This window comes from Crassostrea angulata, chromosome 4, assembly GCF_025612915.1.
Source record: "Crassostrea angulata isolate pt1a10 chromosome 4, ASM2561291v2, whole genome shotgun sequence".
Lineage (NCBI taxonomy): Eukaryota > Metazoa > Mollusca > Bivalvia > Ostreida > Ostreidae > Magallana > Magallana angulata.
The window spans coordinates 29,422,953-29,441,304 of record NC_069114.1 but is presented as its reverse complement, the minus strand read 5'-3'; the positions used below and the strand labels follow the sequence as shown (position 1 = coordinate 29,441,304).

General features: G+C 34.6%; 1 protein-coding gene across 2 annotated transcripts; it reads right to left on the bottom strand.

Annotated features, from left to right (window-relative positions):
• Window positions 1-3,025: 3,025 nt before the first annotated feature.
• On the bottom strand, window positions 3,026-17,801 carry LOC128180887 (uncharacterized). Of its 2 annotated transcripts, XM_052849069.1 has the most exons (7): window positions 15,790-16,977; window positions 14,435-15,619; window positions 13,368-14,210; window positions 8,154-8,217; window positions 6,185-6,360; window positions 5,472-5,612; window positions 3,026-3,168 (listed from the first exon to the last, which is right to left on the bottom strand). In XM_052849069.1, the coding sequence occupies exons 1-7, from the start codon at window positions 16,960-16,962 to the stop codon at window positions 3,046-3,048; spliced, it is 3,705 nt and encodes a 1,234-aa protein (XP_052705029.1). In that variant the 5' UTR covers window positions 16,963-16,977; the 3' UTR covers window positions 3,026-3,045. The 2 variants fall into 2 exon arrangements, with proteins under 2 accessions (XP_052705029.1, XP_052705028.1); XM_052849068.1 differs by lacking the exons at window positions 3,026-3,168; window positions 5,472-5,612; window positions 6,185-6,360; window positions 8,154-8,217 and adding an exon at window positions 12,246-12,947 and having other exon boundaries at window positions 15,790-17,801.
• Between the last annotated feature and the right edge of the window lie 551 nt (window positions 17,802-18,352).

The window sequence follows — 18,352 nt, the reverse complement described above, 5'->3', positions numbered from 1 at the left end:
ATCTTAATATGTTTTACGGTGTGACCGTTGGGGCGAGCGCAGAAGCAACCACACATCTTTCATCATTGTTAAATGCAACCCGTGGACTTGCCCTAACCAAAAAACTTTGCTTTGTTTGAAAACTTTTACCGCCGCAAGGAACCCAGAGTTATTTAACTTTTATTCCAATGGTCCCTTCCTAGGCTTATACACTTAAACAAACTACAAATGAGCATTAATTAAATGTTAAACAGACTTATTAATATATTTAGATAAACACAAAGCCGTTTGGTTTTTTGTTAATGTAAATACAATTATGGTTTATCATTCCTTTACCTTTTAATAATGATCATTAAAATCAGTAAACAATAAATTGTGTGTCTGTGTTATTTCTCATTTTGTTCCTTGTTGTTATCAGTGTTTTAATTATTTTCCTCTGTGACATCAATTTTGTCTTTAATCTTTTTAATTTTTGTACGCTATATAAGCGTTGTAGACATGTGCCCTCATCCTTTTTTAGTGTGTTATCCAATATTATTTAAAGTTTTGACCACATATGCAACTATAACAAATACATGTAGATATTTTAACAGTTTAAATCATTTCTTTTATTTATTCATTACAAAATGACGTAGCTGCACGTAGATCTAATAATGATTGGACTTTTTTTCCCTCTTTTTTAATAATTTTTTGTCACCTACCTAACGTATGCATAATTATGTGTTTGGATCAATATGACAGTTTTAGCATGGAACTTGCATGCGTATTAACTGAGCAAAAAAAATTTCAAAACAAAACTAATCGGCCAAAGAGTCACCGTTAACACTGAAACTGAGTACTTTCTACACGTTACATCCAGTACAAATGCTTGATCCGCCTCTAAATTTATTGCTGGAATATATAGCCCGAGATCACTGTGACGTCATACTTAATTTTTGCGCCCGACAGTTTTCGTAAATTGTCGGACAAATACGGGGAATGAAATGACGTCATATGTCAGCAAAAATTTTACGTAAGCATATGTGTTGTTTACTTTAATGTTTTTAAAAGGATTTTCTATTGTTAAATGAAAATGATGTATGCGATTTATAGGTAAGAATTTTCCGTAGAAACTCTTCCTGTTCCACCATGTTGCTATGCACCGCAAAGGATCACTGGGATAGTAGAACGTTTTCACGTGGCCTCATAAAAATTTCTTTGAACAATGTGCAGATTTCAACTCGAATTTTCTCCGCTCGTACACGTTGTCTATGGAGCTCGCTACGCGAGCGGCGCTTCGCGCCGCCTCGCTGCGCTCGCTATTAATTAGCATATGATTAATTGTTTCTTTAATAAAGTAGTAAGATTTTAAAATTCTGTGATATTGCGTTCATTTGAAATATGAACATCAAAGTTACACTTTTTTGATGATGAATTTCGTCAAACGCCTACTGTCATTCATAAATTGTTGAATTTCTTAAACGAGATTATTGCGGTATGAACAACAAATATCCTTTTCAAAATCGAGCAATTCTTCTGATTCACTCCTCCAACATTTTTTTATGTGATTCGATTGGCATTCTTGCTTTTCGTCGTCAAAACTGCTCTGAATTAGTCCTAAATATTTTCCATTTGTCTGACTTTTTCAAAGATTTTGATATTTTCCTTAACAGAAAACCCCATTTGTGTTGTCAATTGCCAGGTTTTCCTGACACTGAAGTAAAATATCAAAGACCTTTAAAAAAAATTAGGAAAACGTTAGATATTTCGGTCTGAATCTATCGACTTCATGGCTAACATTAGCCGGAGTTATTATAAGTCAGCCCGCGAAACATGTATCAGTGTTACACGATAAAGTTCAGATATTATTTGCAGGAAAATTATCTTTACGTAAGAAAATCGCCTACAAACTGATGGAAAGTGTTTTCTGTGTTGTAAAAGTTATACATGTACGTCCTTTGCATTTTCAAAATGTTGACCATGAATAATGTCATTTACCATTAACTTATGAACCTGTATAATGAATGCCTATGTTTCAGAGCAATTTTTTCTAAAATCAACCTACTGTATTTTTTCTGATTGAAACCAAATGTACAATTGTGCCGCGCCACAATTTTGATGCAAGACCTAATTAAGATTTTAATTCTGATGTTATAATTTTAATTGGATTAAATCAAATGCAGATTTAACCGATTTCATACCTTCTTATCTGCAGAATTCAAGTATCTTCAATTTTTTTTGTAAAATTTAAAGTAATTCAAAGATTGTCCGCGAAAAATAATTAAAGCAATTATGTTTTTTTTTTTCAATCATCTCTTAAAATTTTAAAATAATTGCTTTTTGACTCCTACAAAGACCATGCTTTAATTTAATGTATTAAAAGGTTTTGTTTTAATCCTTCCAGGGACCTCACTCCCTAATCCCGACTATGGATCACTCTGGAGTTGACGGAGGCCTCTTAACGACCACAACCTCCAAAATTCACGAATCTACCCCTTTTATTAAATAGGCGCTCCCTATTCTAAATCAATGAAAAACATTAACCAATAATACGTCAATTCAAAATGAATACTAAATATAGTAACAAGTACGGTAACTTATTAGTTCCAGATTTAATCGGGAGCATCTTAAATGTACCATTTGATGCCAGAAAATTCCAATGACGAAAATACTGTCAATCAACTATGTTGCACTTTCAAGATCAAGAAGCTTGCCAAGTGTTATAATACATGCATGACTTCTATTTTAAAGCTTCAACACCATTCATTTGTATGTCCAAAGGCTAGTCACAAACTGATACCAGTTTTAATAACAGTATATTTCGAACTAACAACTAAACCCCAGGCCCGATAACATCTAGATTTTGTATTGTTATTGAAAAACAAATTCATAATAATGCAAATGTATGCACATGTTATAGCTATCAGTCCAAGGTCTTTGATGTTTCATCAACAAATGAGTGAAATGACGCATAATCACTTCAAACTGGCAAGAGGCAGACTTCTAACTATGAATGTGTCATAATCCTTCTGATTAATGAATAAAAAAAGAAACCAAGACAAAGAAGTTCGCTCCCCCGATAGTTTATTATGATTCCATGGCAACACTTTCTTCTGTGTGTTTGCCCTTGTCAGTAATTTGTCTAGAACGAGCCTTTCTGTCCAGAATCCTCTTGCGATCTTTGTCGATCTTTAATTTAACAATCACCACCTACAAAAAAAGAAAACAATAATGTACATATCAAATATGAATGACATTGCTAGCTTTTCATATTATTTTGATTCACATTAATATGAGCATCTTCTATACATAATATTATCTCATTGCTGAGCAATAAGAAGAAGTTTTGAAAGTTCATCACATTGAAGTACATGTAATACATTTACTTTGAACAAGAATGTCGATTTGAAAAATAGCCTTTTATCACTTATTGAACTATCTATAAACATCAAATAAGGCAATAACATCTCAAACTTTTCTTGTTTTTTAGATTATTTTCACTATTCTTTAAATGCCAATTAGCTTTGTAGACCTTAGTCATGGTAGTTTGAAAGAATTTTCTGTTTCTTCTCTATAACGTGCTGATAGACAACAACAATTTAGTGAATTGACAAATTTTACGTAAGTTAAAACATTAATTTCTATAGGTCGAGGAAAAACGTATATTTAATCACTAAAACGCTTTCTTTGGTGTTTTTTTGAGCTAGCAATGAAGAAAGCAATCACTGTAGTTTTTTTGCAATGCTCACAACCTCAACAAACCTGCATGAACCACCATAAAAAGAAAATTGTTTTAATGAGATTTGTTCACTCTCTTAGAGTTTTTCCAAGTATTTGTAATGGAATAAATAGCTCAGACTGATTATATTTACATTTAGTGTATATTTCCCCTTATGTTTGCATTGGAAATGCAGGGTTGTCTCTAGACCCCAAGAACCCCTTCTACTTTTTTATTTCTCCCTTCTACTTCATTTTTTAAAGACAACCCTGGAAATGTGCGACGTTTAATTTTCTATGAATGCACTTTGCTAATTGCACACCATGCGCACAAAAATAAACGTCTTCACATGTTTTGAGTATATCAAGTTTGTAAAATTAAATGAAACTTTCAATCTTACATTTGTTATATACTTTTGAAAAACAGTCATTAATATACCAGTATCTACTACTTAATAAAAAAGATTTTTCTCCACAAAGTTTCTGGCACTATATTTTTTGTTGCAGAAGCTACATGTAACTAAATAACATGTTAATATGGCTGTTCCATGTATGTTTCATATCCCTGACGAAGAGTGTAAATAGTCCCTTTATAGCGGCGATACACAATATTTCATACAAATAGACGTATGAAAATATAAATATAATCATACAAATATAAGCGGTGCAGACAAATTATCATAACGCGCTAACGCGCAGTATTTAATTTGTCTGCACTGTTTGGTGTGTCATAGGATCGATGACATCAAAAAATAAGCATTTACTGCTTAAATGATTTCACTGCAACAGTTCCCTTTTAAACACATTACAAGGGAATGAAACATTTTATCAACAACACTTCAATAAAACACCATTAAAGAATATTTGTAAACTAAATGTAGGTGCAATGATCATTTCAAAAACAATTCAATACATTTGTGATTTTGTTGACCTGTATTTATATTTCTATAATACTACATACGAGTGATTCATCTAATACGTTATGTTTTAATCAAATAATATTATTAATAATGCAAACGATGTATTTTTGAGGTGCAAGCAGGGTTAGCATAACTATAAGAAATAAACTTAATGTAAACTTAAAACTGTACACAGGGTTATTTTTGTCTCAAGTAATTTTCACCCTTCTACACTTGCAAACATTCTCACTACATTTCGAATTTACCAAGACATTTTTTTTTAAAGAAAAATAATTTGAGACACTGAAAATTGCCCAGTCTTAAATTCGATCACTTGTAAGGTTGTAAGTGGCAAAAATAAAAGGGGGCAAATATTTTCTTGTATACAGTATATAATCTTACAACTGCTAAAAATTTTATAATTTATAAGGAATCATTATTTGAATATTACAAGGGAATCATTATAGTTGGCATGATCATCTTAATCACCTTTCATAAAGCCCCTTAGATCACCTCATAATACTCAAACAACAATTCCTTATTCCTAAATCAAGGTCACTATCAACTAAATGAAAGAAGCCTCCAGGTTTATGAAATTTGAAACATAAATTCTTTCAATGAAACTTTATTATGAAAATGACTCTTGTAACTAAGGTGAATCAATCCAAGCTAATTTTTCCAATAAACACCTTGAAAAATTGTACTTTAGACAATCAAAAAGTTTGGACATGTATTAAAATGTATACATTGATGATTCTCAAGAACATAATCAGAATATGTTCCTGACCTCTTGTTGCTACTAATATTAAATTAAATAGAGGTATCTGGATTAATTTTTACACAATTTCAAACAGAATATCAGAAAAAAGACTCATTTTAGAGTCCACCATAACATACCTTAGAGGGATGGATTCCAACATGGACTGATGCACCATTAGCCTTTTCCCTCTGAATTCTCTCAATGTATACCACAAACTTCTTACGGTACACCTGGACAATTTTTCCTACTTGTTGTCCCTTGTAGTGACCACGGACAACCTACAAAATCGATGTTATAGTTTTCATTCACATGAATAAGGACTAGATTTTCAGATTGGATTACCAAAACATTAATTTCCCTTTTGTAAGCATACTGTAACCCTATCAACAAAATCAGCCTGAATCATAACAGATTCATAGCTTTCTCCAGTTACATCCTTCATACTTTAATATAGGCTATCTTACCAATCACATGTCATATTGCTAGACATGCAATCATGTTGACATGCAAGATACTTATGTCAACAAGCAACTTCACTATGTTGACAACTTGACATGCAAGAAACTTGCATTCAAATAAGAATTGTAAAAAATTGTTGCATGTAGACATAATTATCTTGCATGTCGACATATTTGATAGAAAAATTACTTGAACACAAGGGGCAGAAGTATGCCACCATTAAACATAGATATTAACAGCATACTTCTGTACGTCCCAGTCATCCATGTTGCTTTGTGATCATAGACACTCGAAATATATTACAGTAAAGATATTAAAATGGCAAAACACTAGTGTCATACATCATCATGAATAACTTATAAAATACCAAACAATGCTCAGTATTTTATACCTGTACTTCATCATCCTTCCTAATGGGCATACTTCTAACGTTGTATTTTTGACGAAGTTCTTTTGAAAGGGGGGAACTCATCATCTTCCTACGAATGTGTGAAGGAGCGTTGAAATGACGCTGCCTATTCTTCCTCCTAGAGGAAGTCACCATCTTGTTGAACTTCATCGTCAGGCCTAAACAGAAAATACAACGTGAAGTATATCGACACACCGATCCCCCCTCTTTACATCCTTTGTGAACAAAATAAAATTACAATTCTTGGATAAAATCAATGTGAATTCGTAAATATTTCATTATTAAGTTTATTTCTTTCAGAAAATTTGTTTTATGTGTCTAAATTAACGTCAGATGATACTAGATTGTAGAAAAGTCGTGGAAATGCACCTTGTTTACTATGGCCGTAGACCGGAAAGAGAATGTAGCACGTGATGGACTATTAAAGGCAGACCTGTCAGAATAAATCTCAAATATAATGGAATAAAATCGTTATCGTCTACTGGAACGTTATTTGATATCATTATTGTGATTTTGCAGTAATATAATTTTGGCATCTAATCTATTTACATTTTATTTTTGATTGTTCATAGACTAGCGCATCACGATAGAAAGTGAAAGTAAAAATGGACGGCAATGAAACAGTGATTTATGCTAGACGAAAACGTTATTGTGGTAAGATACACGAATAGCGATAGGTTGGATGTTTTCTACAGAAATGATGCTTTTAAAGTATTCCGTTGTATCATTTTTTACCTGCCTTGCCATGTAACATATATTTTATGAAATAATCATGATAATGAGGTAATATGTTAGCTGATATTGTAACTGTGCAGAGGCAAAAGCTAAATAGAGCTCTATGCTACTAACAAACACTTACTTAATCAAAGTACTGAAGAACTGACGGGAGTTGATTTTGTCGATGTTTTCAATTCTAATTTGAATTACGCATATATTTATAATATGAATTTTGAACTTTTTCGGCTAGAATGTCGAGAAACCTCCATATGAATCATGTTAAATAATATTTAAAGATAAATAAAGGTAAATAGCGGCCTGGGTAGATCAGTGGTTGAGCTCATAACTAGTATAGAGTTGCAGGGGTCGTGGTCAGTTCCAATGCCGGTCTAGCCATATAATTTCATTGTATTTACAAGCTCATTCCTTCTTTCCTAGTTACCCATAGTACTCTGTCGAAGGTTTCCATTTTAGTCAGTTTCTGTTGATTTTTTTTCTGTATCTATTTACATGCATGTACGGTGATCTACCAATGTCACTGGAAAAACAATTGAATTGATGCTTATTTTTTTATTGACTTAATTGTCACCTCTTTTTAACCATAAATTGAATTGACAAGAATAAAAACATTTGATATTTGATTAATCTAATATCTTTTATCCATTCAGAGGTCAGCTCCTTGTACAGCTTTTCAACATGGGGGGGGGGGGGGGGGGGGGGGGGGGCGAGGGAGGGACATTTAAAATGAGAAATCTTAGAAGTAGTATAGATTGAACTTGGCTTTTTTTAATTTGAAAATTGAATCAAGCATAAAGCAAATTTTTATGCATAAAACATTATGGGACTGTGTATGAAGGATCATTTATCTGAATGTGACAGAAAGGAAAACTATCACATCTTTCATCATATTTTACTATTACATGAGACTGGCTAATGTCATACAGTTTTGACCATATGTTGCATTATGCATTCATGTAGACTCTCCAACTTAAAAATGATCATTTTCTTTTACAGGTTCCCTTATTAACTGGTTTTATTTGATGATAGCAGTCATTTTACATGAACCCATTTTCTTTTCTATGTGGAAATTTTCTCAAAGCTATTTCCCTTATAATGATAACAGTCAATATATCTGCCTTAGAAGCCTCATCAAAGGGGAAGAACTGTGTCGACCCTCCTGTCGGTATGGATACTTCAGTCTATATGGAATGAAGTACTGTCATGCCTGGCTGACTTGCAACTCTATACAGAGTATTCAGAGGCACGGTAGAATTGGAGGAGGTCTTGTTAAAGAGGTACTTTTAATTACAAGTATTTTTAAAAATTTAAAGTATGCATTTTTAGCTCACCGAGACGAAGTCAGGGGGAGCTTATGCTATACCCTCGGCGTCGGCGTCCGGACCTGGTTAAAGTTTTTGTTGCATGTCCTGTATCTAAGCTATTACTTGTCCTATCTTCACCAAACTTGCATGGATGATGCATCTGGACCTACTTATGGACTTGAAAGACTAGGATGCTGAATCTGAGTCCTAAATTTCAGATGCTGGAGGAGGTTAAGGTTGTTGGACCAGGTTAAAGTTTTTGTTGCAGGTGCCCTTTGATAGCAATATCTAAGTTACTGCAGGTCCGTACTTCACCAAACTTGCATGGATGGTGTGTCTTATGATACTGATGCACCAGACAGGCTTGAGTGCTGAATCTGAGCTATAGGTTTCAGATGCTGGAGGAAGTTAAGGTTTTTCAAGCAGGTTAAAGTTTTTGTTGCAGGTGCCCTTTGATAGCAATATCTAAGTTACTGCTGGTCCGTACTTCACCAAACTTGCATGGATGGTGTGTCTTATGATACTGATGCACCAGGCAGGCTTTGGTGCTGAATCTGAGCTATAGGTTACAGATGCAGAAGGAGGTTAAGGTTTTTAGAGCTGGTTAAAGTTTTTGTTGCAGGTGCCCTTTGATGATGATATCTTTGTTACTACTGGTCCTAACTTCACCAGACTTCTATGGATGGTGCGTCTTATGATACTGATGCACCAGACAGGCTTGAATGCTGAATCTGAGCCATAGGTTTCGGATGCTGGAGGAGGTTAAGGTTTTTAGAGCTGGTTAAAGTTTTTGAAACAGGTGCCCTCTGATGATTATATCTTAGTCATTGCTTTCCTGACTTCACCAAACTTCCATGGATGGTGCGTCTTATGATACTGATGCACCTGACATGCCTGAATACTGAGTCTGAGCCATAGGTTTCAGATGCTGGAGGAGGTTAAGTTTTTTGGAACAGGTCACATATTTAATAGATGATAGTACTATTTCAACTTGCATAGTTGACTAAACTGTAATATGAATGAATCACAGAGGAAGCTTCAGATGCAGAGCTTGATCTCCATTATCAAGGATGCTAAAAAATATATCTTAGTTATTACAGGTCCTAACTTCACCAAACTTGAATGGATGGTGTGTCTTATGATACAGATGCACCTGACAGGCATGGATGTTGAATCTGAGCCATAGGTTGCGGATGCTGGAGCAGGTTAAGTTTTAATTGCTAGTGCCCTCCGATGATGATATCCTAGTTATTACTGGTCTGAACTTCACCAAACTTGCATGGAGATGCGTCTTATGTATACTGATGCACCTGACAGGCTTGAATGCTGAATCTGAGCCATAGGTTTCGGATGCTGGATGAGGTTTAGTTTTTTTGGAACAGGTCACATGTTTTATAGATGATAGCTTGCATAGTTGATTTAACTATATTATAAATGAAACGCAAAGGTTGCTTCAGATGCAGAGCCTGATCTCCATTATCAAGGATGCTAAAGAAATCTCCTACCTCACTTAAACCTGCTTGATAGAAAGATGAGGTTGTTGTTAAATGATATAACATGATTCCTATGATAAAGTATTGTATGATATGAAACACTTTTGTTTAATATGATACAATATAATATCATATGTTATATTGTAAAAAGTTATATGATACGATATGATATTGTATCAATTTTTTTGATATTTTATGATATGATATTGTATCATGATATTGTTTTGCAAGTATTGTATATTATAATACAATATTATATTGTATCATACGATATTATATAAATAGTGCCTGTTTGGGAGGGTAACAGTTGAAATTGACACCCCGAGAAAACCATTGTCAACCGACGCGAAGCGGAGGTTGACAATGGTTTTCGAGGGGTGTCAATTTCAACTGTTATCCTCCCAAACAGGCACTATTTATTTTGTTATACTGAATGTCTTTTTTAAAATTTTTAAGAAAATTTTACTGCTTTTATATAGGAATAACGTGAATTCTACAGCGAACCGTACGCGCATAATTTTCGCGCATGTAACATTTTTTAATGTTACCCGTTGCCAAGTGCGTTGCTAACGCTGAGGGTAATAGTAAATATTATTAACTGCGTCTTAACCAATCAGATTTCAGTATTTAACATGAAAGTATAACAATGTATAATATGATATTGGTCTGTAATTTACAATTATATCACGCAAAACTGTATTATATGATATTGTAATATTATATATTATCATATCATACGATATTGTATAATATGATATTGGTTTATATGATATATTATTGTAATATACGATACAATATGTATGTATAATATTGTATTATATAATATTTTACTTTATCACATTATATTGTATCATTTGATATGATACAATGTTATATCAAATTATACAGTATCATATGATACAATATCATATTATGTATCAAATATTATACAATATTATACAATACAATATATCATATTGTATTATACAATATAATATCATATGTTTCAATGTTATGATGTATTATGTAATATGATATTGTATCATATAATACAATATTGTATTATATATAATAATGTTGTATTATATGATCAAATACAATAAGGTTTAACACAATACGTCATTTCATATTTACAATATCATCTTTGTTTATTACAGTATTTCATTGTATTATATGATATATATTGTAAGTATGATAGGATGCAATATTTAATTTTATATTATTATATTGATTAATATATGAACATATGATTATCATACAATTTTTTAACAGATGATATATGATTTTGTGTCAAAACAGAATCCATGAATATCCAAGATCATAAAGTATGATTTTCATATAATATGATAAAGGTGGTGTCATAGGGGTGATGCCTCGTCTCGGTGAGCTTTGTAATCTGTGATTACCGATGTTTAAATATGCAGAAGATATTTTAGATGTAATATATATGTAGATGTTGATTGATTTAATCATGAACAGAGCTGTAAAATGCATTATCACAATATGTTCAACATTAGGAATATTCAACATTAGGAATCATTATTGTTTAGGTAATGAACTGCAAAGACTTAATGATTTTAATTATAAAGTAGGAGAGAATAAACCAGTACATATATTTATATATAAAACCAAAATAGGGGAAGCATAGTGGTGGTTTTAAAATATGGGAATAGAAAGTCAGTGAAATCAAAAACATATTAGAGATTATCTATTTTATGAAATGATACCTCAGGTCATGAGACCTGGAATCTTTTACCTTTGCATGACACAAAGCTGATTTTAGATTAATATTTACAGGTATACCTGGCTAGATGGGAAGATTTTGATGTAGCATACAGTGAGCTTACATCTCCCCAGTACAGACAGGACTTCCAACAAGGGCTTAAGATATTGCAGCATTTTCATGGAAGTCAAAGGATAGCACAGCTAATAGGATTCTGTGATGATATTTTGATCACAGAGTACTACACACTAGGTGAATCTGCTAATTTTCAAAACATGGTGAGAGCATCCCCAGAGATTGACAACATCTCTCTTAGACTTCAACTCTGTGTTGACTATGTGGAAATTCTTTCCGATCTCCACTCTTCATTAGACGAAGTGATGTACGTAATGTGTGACACAAATAACTTGGATAAACTTTTGACTCAGTACTTGCTGTCAGAGGATGTACATTTAGTGCTGAATGATGTGGATTCGGTTGCTGAAGTGACTTTTGTCGGCGGAGAGTGGAGAGGAATCAAATGTGGAAAGCGAGAGTTAGAGGGTGAATTTGTGGCTCCAGAACAGAAGTGGACGGAGGCTACAGAGTTTAATGACATAGAAATGCAGACTTACGACGAGAAGACAGATATCTGGAAAGTTCCAGATGTTTGTAACTTTTTTCTCGGTAGTGGACCTGAAGCTACTAGACTTCAGTTCAAATTGTTGGATATTCATATGGCTTGTAAGAGTTTGAATCCTAGAGACAGGCCTACTGCTATACAGCTCATCTTGACTTATAGGAAATTGTTAACTCAAATAAAAGAGTGAAAGTAACTTTTGTTATTAACTTTGAAACACTTGAAGGAATTCTTGATGGTGATCCTAATGAATGCTATCAAGCAAATGAAATGTTTGTTATGTTAAGTGTTTTTACCAATCAAATTTTACAAGCATTTGGATATTCAGAGAAAACACAGATTTTGCACATTAAATTCTTTATTTAGATAAACACATTTACATAAATTATGCACTACAACTGTCAAAAGTAGAATTGAAAGTAATTATTCCCCATTTTATAAAAATAATGCATCATTTATGTTTTTAATGATATCAAAATACATATAATAACCATTTGCCTAAAATATACTTGGGTGGATATATTTAATGTAAGAAATAGTCTATGTACATGCATTTGTACTCTACATTCTGCCCTTATCCAGCCAGAAAAAATATCTCGGCATCAGCGGTAAAAAAATTGCATCAAGCAATCATTTTTAAACGCTCATCCTTATAAGAAAATTAAATGAGGATTCCAGATGTCAAGATCAGGACAAAAGTTAGGACCTGATAAAAGGTGACAGTCATGCAGTTATTGGCACGATTCGCCTGGCTCAGTACTATCATTGGATCATAGAGAACGGAGGTTTTGAACCGTGGAAATCTGAGGAGGAACACTGTCTTGCTGCCCCTCCCAGAGAGCAGAGGATACCCACTAGGCATGGACTCGTAGGTTCCCCCATCCCGCTGTATCTGTCAATGAAAAAAAACAACCGCAATTAATCAGATAGCAGAATGAGAAAGGCTGATCATCTTTATATAATTTACAGTGGGTTTTTTTTTTATATTAATATATAACCTAGGAAATCAAATTCCTTTTTAGGAACCACCGCATTAAGTCAATGCAACTAGTATATCGTTTAATTTTATTGCTATAATGGAAAGGGAAACCACTCAATTTTCAAAATTAAGTTAAAATTTGAAAATTGAGTTATTTCCCTTGGCAATCTTAATTTGCTGGTACCTGCATGCCTTTTCTTGACATATTTTTCTTAGTTTTATTTTTTGTTAATTAACATTAATAAAATGACGTTTGAGAATACATTAAGAATCTCAGTTGTGTATCAAAATAACGTCGATGAATAAACAAGAGTTAAATTTTCACGTGTGTACCTTTCTGGAGAGTAGTAGTGATGCCTGGCCACCCAGATCGAATTCCTCGCCGTCTGTCCTCTTCCCCCGAGTTCTGACCTGTTGGTCGCCTTTTCCTTTCACAGATATAGTGAAGTCGATGGCTTCCCCTTTTTGTTCAACGTTACCCTTGGTACACGTAACGCCGTTGTATCCACAGAAACCCCAGGATTCAACGAGAATGTTAAACTTCACAGTTCCTGCAGTAACCGCTGTTCTTTCGCCGTCTATACTGATTTCTCCAGCTTGAGTGAAAACGAAAACCTGAACGACCAAGCGGCCGCCAGTTGAAGGAAATTTTGCGGAGAAGTCAACCCTTTTGGAGGTTAAATTCATGTAACGGTCGTCTATGATTTGAGAAAAAGAGAAATCCAAATTTGCAAACGTATTGAATGTGTGGGTCTGTTGTCCAGATTTTCCGATTTCTGTTCCGTCTGTAGCGATCTCTCCGATTGCATCAAAGGTAACCTGCACCTTATTGCTGTCTTGATCGGGATCTTCGCCATACCCGATTGTCATTTTTCCCGATTGTCCGTGAATTTTGACAGTTAATCCCTCAGCACTGAGAAATTCGGTCCTGGACGAGACTCCAGCTGTTACTGGAGCGAGATTGGACGAGTCTAAAGAGTTGTTGTCCGTATCTTTTGTAGAAGTCCTCGTCTCCTCAGTTTCCGTGCTTCCATCTACATTCAACTGAGGATCGTAAAATACAGTTTTGTCGAATTTCCTAAATCTGAATACAAAAGACTGCCTTGATCCTTTTTGTATTAGTTGAGGGAATCCCTGTGGTAGATTTTCATATGCTGAACCATCGTCATATTTTACCTGAAAAAAAAAAAACCGCAAAATTTAAGATGCACAGACTAACCCTAACTGCCACAATATACATTTAGGCTATGTATTAAACCTAATAATCGAAACTTCTGAAGAAGTAAGTGCAAGCAGTTCATTAGTTACCTAGTACATTGTAGTAGTATATATATCGTAAAGACTGTAAGTTGGAACCAATTAGCTGTCAATTTATGAGTGGATGAATTATTATATAATACCTTTTCAGAAAGTACGACTGAAGAATTTCCTCCTAAATAAAACTCTTTGGCGGATGTCCTTTTACTTTTGTCTTTTTTAGTTGCGACCTTCGAACCTTTTATTGACATTGTAAAATCTATAAATTCACCATACTCTAATTGTTTTCCTTTTCTACACTCCACCCCATTAGATCCACAGAATTTCCAATTTTCGATGATAATGTTGAACTTGAGCGTCCCCTTTGACACATGAGATACTTCATCACCTTGAATGACTGTTCCTATCTCTCTAAATAAAAAGATTTGAACAATAAGGCTTGCTCCCACCGTATCAAGATACGTTGTGCAGTCCAAACGTTTTACCGCCAGATTCTGGTATTTATCGTCTGTTAGAGCAGAGATGTTAAATTTCTGGCCAGCAAAATTTTTAAAGCTATGTTTAAAACGTCCAGAAGTTCCAACGTTATTTCCAGTGCTGTCCTTTTCTTGAATAGAATCGAGAGTTACCATGAGTTTGCTGCGGTCATTCTGAGGGTTTTTGGTCCGTCCCATGACAAATTTCCCGGATTTTTTTAGGACACGGACATAAATACCGTCTGTTGAGAGTTCCCTCGTGTTTCCCAGGGAAAAGTCCTCCGGCAACGTTGTTGTTGTCACCAAAGAAGTTACCGTGTGAGTTGATATAACCCCCTCTGTTGTCACAGATGTTGTTGATGGTGCAGTTTCGTTTAATGCTGTTGTTGTTTCTGTTAGGCTTGTCTGTGTGTGGGAGGTTGTTTGCAAGGATGATCCTGATGTAACTAAGGTAGGTATCGATATCCGTTGTGTAGTTGTTTCGAGGGATGGTATTGCTGAAGATGTTGATGGTACCAAAATCGATGGTGGATATGTAAGTAAAGGCGATGTCGATTTTATTGTTGAAGGTGGTATTGACGTACTTGTAAAAGAGTTTGATTCCAGCGTTTCTTCTGACAATGACACGGTTGTTACGTTTGCAACAAGAGGCCGAACAGTTGATGGTAGAACTATTGAAGAATTGTTTTCTGCTGTTGACACATTGGCGTCTATGTTCAACAGTGGATCATAAAATACAGAGGTGGAAAACTTTCTGAATCGGAACACAAACAACTGTCGCGATCCTTTCTGTATAATCTTAGGAAACCCTTGTGGCAAATTTTCATAAGCTGAACTTTCATCATACTTTGCCTGAAAAGTTATAATGGTTAAAAATGTAACAATTGAAATTAAATGATAAACTGCATGTTTTCTAATCTATGATGACATGACTTAAAATATCGCAATTTCAAGGATACTTATAATGGCCATCAACACCAAAATTTAACTGCTTTAAAAATACGCAAGGAATTAAAAGTTACCTGTTTGAAAAGAACAACGGAGGCACTACCACCCATGTCAAATTCCTGTGCGTTTGTCCTCTTGTTTATTTTGTTATTAGGGGGTTTTGAGCCTTTGATTGACAGTGCAAAATCTATAAATTCTCCGAACTCAGATTTCTTTCCTTTTCTACATTCCATCCCATCAGAACCACAGAATTTCCAGTTCTCAATAAAAACGTTGAACTTGAGCGTGCCTTTTGACACACGAGATTCTTCGTCTCCTTGACTAACGCTTCCTTCCTCTCTAAATAAATAAATCTGGACTGCGAGTCTGGCCCCAACCGTATCAAGATATGCTGTGCAGTCCAAACGTTTAACCGCCAAATTCTGGTACGTATCGTCTGTTAGTTCAGAGATGTCAAATTTCTGGCCAGCAAAATTGTTAAAGATGTGTTTAAAACGTCCAGAAGTTCCCACATTATTCCCATTGCTGTCTTTTTCCTGAATAGAATCGAAGGTCACCATGAGTTTGTTAGGGTCATTCTGAGGGTTTTTGGTCCGACCTATGACAAATTTCCCCGACTTTCCAAGAACCTGCACATAGATACCGTCTGTTGAGAGTTCCTTTATGTCTGAATTGTTTGTAGTAGATGTTTCTGTGTTTGAGGGCTTTGTTGTTGTTTCTGTTTGTGTTGTTTTTTCTGTTGTCTCCGTCGGTAATAGTAAAGTGGTTGTTAAGGACAAACCCGATGGTTCTTCCTGTTTCGATGTTGTTTCAATAACTTCTAGATTTGATGTCGTTATTTCAGACGCTTCTTTAGAAGATTCTCCTGACTCTGATGACGATTTTTCAAGAGATGATGAAGTTACTTCAGGTGATTCCTCCAGGTTCGATACAATATTTTCAGATGATATTTGATTTGATGTAGTTATACCGCTATCATTAGATCCTTCCTGATCTGACTTAGGACTGTCAGACGATTCCTCGTGGTTTCGTCTAGTTGAATTAGAGGATTCTTCCCGAGTTGCAGTCATTTCAGACGATTCCTCTTGATTTGATGTAGTCATTTCAGTATATTCTTCTGGTGCTGCAGTTATTTCAGGTGATTTTTCTTGGCTTGGTGTAGTTAGCTCAGAAGATTCTTCCAGAGTTGCAATTTTTTTGGACGATTTTTCCTGGCTTGATATAGTTACTTCAGAGGATTCTTCCATTGTTATAGTTATTTCAGACGATTTTTCTTGGTTTGATGTAGTTAAATTAGAGGATTTTTCCAGTGATGCAGTCGTTTTAGACGATTCTTCTTCATCTAATGAAGCAATTTCAGTATATTCTTCCATTTGTAATATTGTTTTGTTGGAAGGTTCTTCCGTTTCTCTAGTTATTTCAGATGCTTTACTTGTGGTATTTTCAAGCGATATTTCTACGTTTGATATAGTTACAGGCGATTCTTCTTCAACCGATTTGATAGTTTCAGATGATTCTTCTTCATTATCATGTTGGCTTACTTGGTCTTTATCTCTATCGCCTCTTGCACTTTCAGACGATACTTCCACATCCGATGTAATTTTTTCGGACAAATCTTCTTTTGGTGTAGATAGCTCGGACGAAGATTCCAAGCCTGACGAAGATATTTGGTACTCTTCTTTTTTATCTGTTATAACTGTTTCAGATGAATCTGTGAAAGCGTTTGTTGTTTTTGTCAACGATGTCAGAATCGTTGTTGGTGGCATGAACGATACCGCGGATAACGTTGTAACGTCTGCCGTGTCTTCCAAATTTGAATCATTTTGACTCGATGCTTTTAAAACCGGAAACACCAAAATTAACACCACTATTTTGTAGATATCCATGAATGAACGTTGAAACCCTTGTTCTGTGTTCACGGCAGAGAACATCCTGTGATTTCCGTTTGTAACGTTGTTGTTTTATAGTTAAGATCTCCCATCATTTTCCACCCATGAAATCGCTTAAGCGTGCTTGATATAGTATATGACATCAAAGAATTTTTGAACAGGGATGTTTTGATTATCACTTACAATAAGTCTGTTTTAAACTTGCATATACCCAGACTTGTTTAAAGGTTACAAGTGCTTTGATATTTTACTTAGTCATTACGTTTAGTATTATGTATATATGTAAACAACTTTGTGACGTGTGCACCTTTAGTTTTGTCAGTGCGATTTTAATTCTAATTCAAGTAATTTGTGTTTACAAAACACGGGACCTGTGATTTGTCCGTAATTACTGGTCTCTCTGGGCAGTCACGGAAATGACCCATCGCTGTACCCCAACACCCTGCAGAATGTCCTTAGTCACGGCCGTTGAGGACGATTTATACCCGCCTTAACGGCCATCAAAGGGTCAAGAAAATGCCACGCCTGTTTGTTGTGAAGAGAATAAGGTTGGAATTCGTTCATTGCCATCAAATCAAACCTTGGACGTGTCTACCTTATTACGATTTATTATTTTATTTTGTAAGTTGATAGACAATCCTCTAATATACAGAAGAATTTTTAAAAAAGCTAAAGGCTTCCATTTGTTGTGTTGAAAAAGCAATATGACACATAATAAAATTACAAGCATATTGGTAAGAATTCTTAA

Bases quoted from the DNA above. Each gene is read 5' to 3' on its own strand.
- LOC128180887 (XM_052849068.1), bottom strand. From the start codon at position 17,646: ATGTTCTCTGCCGTGAACACAGAACAAGGGTTTCAACGTTCATTCATG. The intron at 15,620-15,789 runs GTAACTTTTAAT...ATAACTTTTCAG, and splicing joins CCGTTGTTCTTTTCAAACAG to GCAAAGTATGATGAAAGTTC. The intron at 14,211-14,434 runs GTATTATATAAT...TTTTTTTTTCAG, and splicing joins CAGTCGTACTTTCTGAAAAG to GTAAAATATGACGATGGTTC.